Consider the following 6000-nt stretch of genomic DNA (forward strand, 5'->3'; position numbering starts at 1 on the left):
GGTGGCGCAACCAGTTATTACGTTTAGGGGGCAATTACTTTTTCACATAGGGCCAGGTAGGTTTGGATATCTTTTTTCCCCTAATAAATGAAATCATCATTTAAAAACTGCATTTTGTGTTTACTTGGGTTATCTTTGTCTAATATTAAAATTTGTTTGAGGATCTGAAACATTTAAGTGTGACAAATATGCAAAAAAATAAGAAATCAGGAAGGGTGCAAATACTTTTTCACGGCACTGTAGGTAAAGGGTGATATTCTGAAAACTAATTTACGTACTTACTTTTATTATTTTGTTTAGGTTTATTTAATTTTTGTAATAATTAGTGTTTTATTTTTTTTTATTGTTTTGTTGTACATATATATATATATTTTTGTATACATATTTTTGATATTATATCATTATGTATTATATTTATTATATGTTTTTTTGATCATATTCACTTGATTTCTTTATTTGACCTTTTCTGCAAAGTGCTTTACAACTGTGTTTTGAATGTATTAATATATATAATGTATAATAATATAATATACTATACATTGATGCATAAGTCTAAAGTTTGAAAACAGGTTATGACCGTTTCATAACTGAGGAAATCATCTCATAAATGTACCAGACAGTTTAGCAGCTGTTATAGGCTGAAGGGTTTTTTGCTTGTAATTGGTGGTTCGATCTCCGTCGTCTTTCATCCACATTTTGAAGTGTCCCTGAGCAAGACACTGAACTGACCGAAATTCCTCAGTGTGTGTGTGTGTGTGTGCGTGTGTGCGTGTGTGCGTGTGTGCGTGTGTGCGTGTGTGCGTGTGTGCGTGTGTGTGTGTGTGTGTGTGTGTGTAGGAGAGCTTTGGTCAAAAGCATCAGCCAAATATTTGTACTGTAACACAGTATTGTAGATCACCAGGATTGTCTGTATCTTCCCAGCAGTAACGTCTTCCTGCCACAAGGTGTCGCCACTAACCCAGTTTAAAATCAAACAGACTGTAGACTGATGAAATGTGAACCAGCAGCCTGTTATTCAGAGATGAGACTTTACTAGCCAGTCACAGTTTATTATCAAACATATTTGGTGTCTGCTGCTGTTGTCCAGTCTAAATATGTCTTTGTCCCTCTCCTCACTCAGGGACAGAAGGCAGGGCTGCACCTGGACACCAACGGCGTCCCACAACCCAGCCAGTCAGTCACCGCTCCGCCCAACCTGCAGCCTTTCTTTGAAGACATGTCAGACAGTGAAAGCCAAAGCAACTTAATCTCATCTCTGAAGGTAAGACACCGCCCCCCTCCTCCTCCTCCGCCCCCGACAGTTCCCATCATCATGTCATCTCTACCGCTCAGGCATGTTGCCGACTTCATTAACTTTTTTCTCCTTGTTTCTTCTCTCTTCTCTTCTCTTTTCATTCCATCACTTCATCCTTACAGAGAGAGGAGGTGTGTCCGCCTTATGACCGGCACACACTGTTCACCCCTCCCTCTCCCAAACCCAACACCTCCCTTCCTACTCAGCGCTCCAAAGTACGTCCTCCAGCACGTCTTTTCTTTTCCATCTGTCCTTTAGTGTTGTTCTGTTTCTGTCTGCTCCTCCATTTTCCATCTTAGCTTCTCTCACTGAGCTGTGTGCTCATGTTACTGAACTGAAGGCAGTTGGAAAATTTGGGGCAGAGAGTTTGCGGTGGTGTTGGATTTACTGTGTGATAATGCTCGACTGTGAATACGTTTTCCATTTGTGTTTGACTTAAAAGAAAAAATGTTCAGGTATTTCACGGAATTAATTTCTGTTTCCTACTTACTGAAAACATTATGTGAAACGCATCTATGTATACCGGAGAGTGGTTGTAAACTTGTTGCATTCAGATGTGAGACATTTGCAGGTAGAAAAAGTGACGAAATACAAGGCATTAATATAGAAGCAAACAACTATTTGCTATGTAAAGATATAGTGGAGTAAAGTCTACCTGAGCAGAGAATGAAGTCACTCTCTCTGTGTGTGTTGTAAGCTCACGGCCGCCGCTCTTCACTGCTCTCATACGGCGGTTACTGCTGATAACAGCGTCCAAACCGACGGCATCATTGCAGAAGCGTAGCATCCACCCTCCAGTTACCCCCTTAGGTTAACACTGTTAGATCTGTCAGCACTTTTGCTGTTGTTTTCACTGTTAGCGGTGCTAGCACCGTTAGCTGCAAGCCACCGGCTCATCCGTCGCCATGATGAGAGCCATGCTGAGAGCCATGCTGAGGCAATAGAAATGCTCCCAATCTCGTATTTAGCACCTTTCTACATGCACTTTAGTTTTAGTTTATTTGCATACAGGCTATACAACAACATAAAACCAGACAATAGAACTAAAACAGTTGTATTATATTTGACCTTTTAGATTAGTACTTCCCAACGTGGGTTCCGCAAGATTAATTAAATTGTTTTTACTGTATGTTAACTGATTTTTAATACCATTATATCGAATAAAAAAGGCAACATTTACATTATCTACATTTTTATATTACATTTCCAAACATCTCCACACAAAAAACACCTCGTTAGCCAACATACATATTCAATATTTAAGTGACTAACACTGTGACTACACAGGAGGCGTAGCGTTAGCAGCATGTTAGCAGAGCACCCAGCAGCAGCTGCTTCAGTCCTGTCTGTGTCAACGGGATGCATTCAGGCACAGTGTTGAGTGTCGGTCACTTGCATTTTGGAAGCAGTCAGAGTCCAACACACAATCACTGTAGTTACGCGTGTAAAACAGAAACAAAAATAGAGTTGAAGTAGTCTGCGTAGACAGCTGGATTGGTTAATATAGAAAATTAAAAATGCGTCTGAATGTGTGCATGTTTTTTTGGTCAATGAAAACCTAAAATGTAAACTCATTTTGCTTTTGAACAGAGCAAATGAAAACAAATGTGTTGCATATTTATCTGCAAATGTGCACAGCAACATAAAACCGCTGACGTCCTTTCTTGATTGAGAATACATGTATATTATTTCACTTAATGTTGCTCTAAGTTCATATAGTTAAGTCAAGTAAATACTGTGTATATAGCCCAATATCATATACTTCATATGACGTGTGTGGGGAAGGTGGGGTGCCATGGAAAAAAATCACTAATCACTAAAAACTGCTGTGGTTTAAAACAATTTGGAGTTTGTGTTTTAGTGCATGTTTGTCTAATGTGGAGAAGCCAGTGGTGCTGTGTTTACATGTGTAATTGGTGGCTGAATTAAAAAAAACAAAATCTTCTTCTCTTTTAGCAAGAGAACGGCGTCAACAGCCAGCAGATGGACGACCTGTTTGACATCCTGCTCAAGAGTGGAGGTAATAAACTCAAACATTAAAGAGAAAGACATCATGAGTTTGTTGTCTCCTGTACTGATGACATGTTTTCTCTCTCTGCCTCTCCTTCAGAAATCCCCGGCTTCAAGGCCAACCCGGACCCTTCCCTCGCCCCTCTCCACTCCGACCCGCCCTCCCCATGCTCTCCCCCATCTCCCCTCCATCTCTCCCCTCCCACCCCCACCCCTACGGAGCCCCTCCTCTCCCCTCAGCCTTCTGTGGGAGAGCCCTGCACAGGCAGCGGACGCCTGGAAGACTTCCTGGAGAGCACCACCGGCGCCCCGCTGCTGGGCGTGGAGCCCGACGGCGGCCTGACGCTGATCGACGACCTCCACAGCCAAATGCTGAGCACGCCCAGCATCCTGGACCACCCTCCCTCCCCCATGGACACGTCCGACCTGGGCTTCTCCCCCCACTCTACGGGGCTGGACTTTGGCGACCCCACCCTAGACAGCATGGACTGGCTGGACATCTCGATGGTGGGGAGCGCCAGCGGGGGTAGAGGAGGAGGAGGCGGCGACGGAGGGACGAGTTTGGCCCCGCTGGTGCCGCACACTCCGCCGAGCGTCTTCTCCACCGATTTTCTGGACAGCCCGGACCTGCAGCTGCACTGGGAGTCGTGTCTGTAGCCCCGCTCACAGATGGACACACACTCGCTCACACGGTGTACAGACTCTGTCTTTATTTCATGCACATATAGAAACCTTTTCTATGCTGTCTCTACCACTGCGGGGGGTCACTGGCACATGCAAAACACACACACATTTACACAGTTTGCCCTGTCTTTCACTGGCTGTTACTGTATGCAGGATGAAATAAGCAAGGAACACAGAAGTTAAATTCATAGAAAGGACTTGAACTTGGTGGAACTGAAGTGGACTTTTTGAAACTTAATTCTATAGGGATCATACAGCAGACTGTTCAAGTCAATGCTGATAAAATCCCATTTCTTTCTAGATTAAAAGAGAATCAGCAGGAAGTTGTAGGTCACTGTAATACAATATTTCAACTCTTGGAAACGGTTTGACAGAGTAGAGCTGATGAGGGACTGTCTGTGACGTTTCCTCGGGCTCCTCCAGATAGCAGAGTGTGTGTGTGTCAGTGCCTCCTAAACTTTGCACTTATGCTGAATCTGATTGGTTTAAAATGGCGGGGGGGTGTTTGGGTCAACAGTCGAACCTTAACACTGTCTGAGGCTGAATGAAAGCCACCATGCGTAATGTCGATCAGCTGAGCCGTCGATGGGGTGACCTCGTCACCTCATCGTGGCAACCTGGACCCCACCCACACTAGTCAAAAAAACACAACCGTCATTGGTTGAAAGTTGCTTTTGAAATGAACCATATCAGTGGCAACAGTTTGAATTGAAGCCTCATTGGAGGTTGCGTATTATTGGTAACATTATGGTAGACCACTATGTATTGCTGTATATGGGGTGTATATTATCAATTGTCCATATGACTATTTTTCTTTGCTGGTTGCTTTAGAGTCGAGCTAGCCGGCTGGGGAACATAGGGTGAGGGCGGGGCTTCCAAAAAGACTTGGACCTTGTCATTTTTTAAAGAAAAAAAAGTGTAAAAAAATAAACATATTATAAAAACTCAAAAGATGTTTGTTTTTCTTTTACATGGTCACAACAGATGAACATATAAAATAAAAAGTGTCACATATGAGACAAAAAAAACAATAGGTTCACAAAGAGTTACATCTGCACTTGCTTTATTCATTACTTAATTATTTATTACTACTATCATTAATGACCTGCTCCCGTTATTTTAGGGTTTAAGTTGCCTTATCCTGGTGATAAAAAGAAAGACCACAAGAGGGAGCCATTGTAAAGAAATCTGTCTCAAACCATCATTTAGAAGCCATCTGGATGGTTAGATGGTCAGAACCAAACACAGGACAGATAACTGACAGTGGACATAAAAATGTGAAATTACCCCTTTTTAGATTATATGCTGGTATTTTATCTTTTATAGTTAAATGTTGAGAAAACAAAGGTTGGACCTGCATTTTTTGCATGCAGGAAAACTTCATTTGCTGCCATGATTTTTCTGCCGCTGTTCCAAAATCCAAAACATGACTTCCAACTTCAAGTTCGGGTGTCCCAGACACTCCAGAGTCTGAAGTTTGATTCCCTTACGACATACTATACAATGACTTTTTTCGACATACTATACCATGACTTTTTTTTTTTTTAAATTCGAAATACTATACTATGACTTTATTTTTTCAACATACTGTACTATGACTTTTTAAAAATGTTTTTACATACTATACTGACGTTTTTTTCGACATACTACGACTCTTTAAATTTTTCGACATACTATGACGTTATTTTTGACATACTATAACGTTTTTTCGAAATACTATACTATGACTTATTTTACATTTTTCGACATACTATGACTTTTTTCGACATACTATACTATGACCTTTTTTTTTTTTACATACTATGACCTTTTTTTCTGACATACTATACTATGACTTTTTTTTAACTTTTCGACATACTATACAATGACTTTTTAAAAAAATGTGGACATACTATACTATGACTTTTTTAAAAAAAAGTCATAGTATAGTATGTCCACATTTTTTTTTAAAAAGTCATAGTTTGATATGTTGACAAAAAGTCTTAGTATAGTCTGTGAAAAAAAAAAAAAAA

At 41.0% G+C, this 6000-nt stretch overlaps 1 protein-coding gene across 17 annotated transcripts in view; it reads left to right on the forward strand.

The window, feature by feature from the left end:
• Nucleotides 1–4939, forward strand: part of mrtfab (myocardin related transcription factor Ab) — a 49614-nt gene extending 44675 nt beyond the window's left edge. For 16 of the 17 annotated variants that reach the window (XM_037755082.1, XM_037755084.1, XM_037755086.1 and 13 more), the window contains 4 exons: nucleotides 1121–1261; nucleotides 1417–1509; nucleotides 3251–3314; nucleotides 3405–4939. In XM_037755082.1, the coding sequence (XP_037611010.1) occupies nucleotides 1121–1261; nucleotides 1417–1509; nucleotides 3251–3314; nucleotides 3405–3961 (855 nt within the window). In that variant the 3' untranslated portion in view covers nucleotides 3962–4939. The remainder of the gene's footprint in view (nucleotides 1–1120; nucleotides 1262–1416; nucleotides 1510–3250; nucleotides 3315–3404) is intronic. The other variant, XM_037755085.1, reaches the window with a different exon arrangement.
• Nucleotides 4940–6000: the final 1061 nt, after the last annotated feature.

The sequence above is a fragment of the Sebastes umbrosus genome, chromosome 20 (assembly GCF_015220745.1).
Source record: "Sebastes umbrosus isolate fSebUmb1 chromosome 20, fSebUmb1.pri, whole genome shotgun sequence".
NCBI classification, from domain to species: domain Eukaryota; kingdom Metazoa; phylum Chordata; class Actinopteri; order Perciformes; family Sebastidae; genus Sebastes; species Sebastes umbrosus.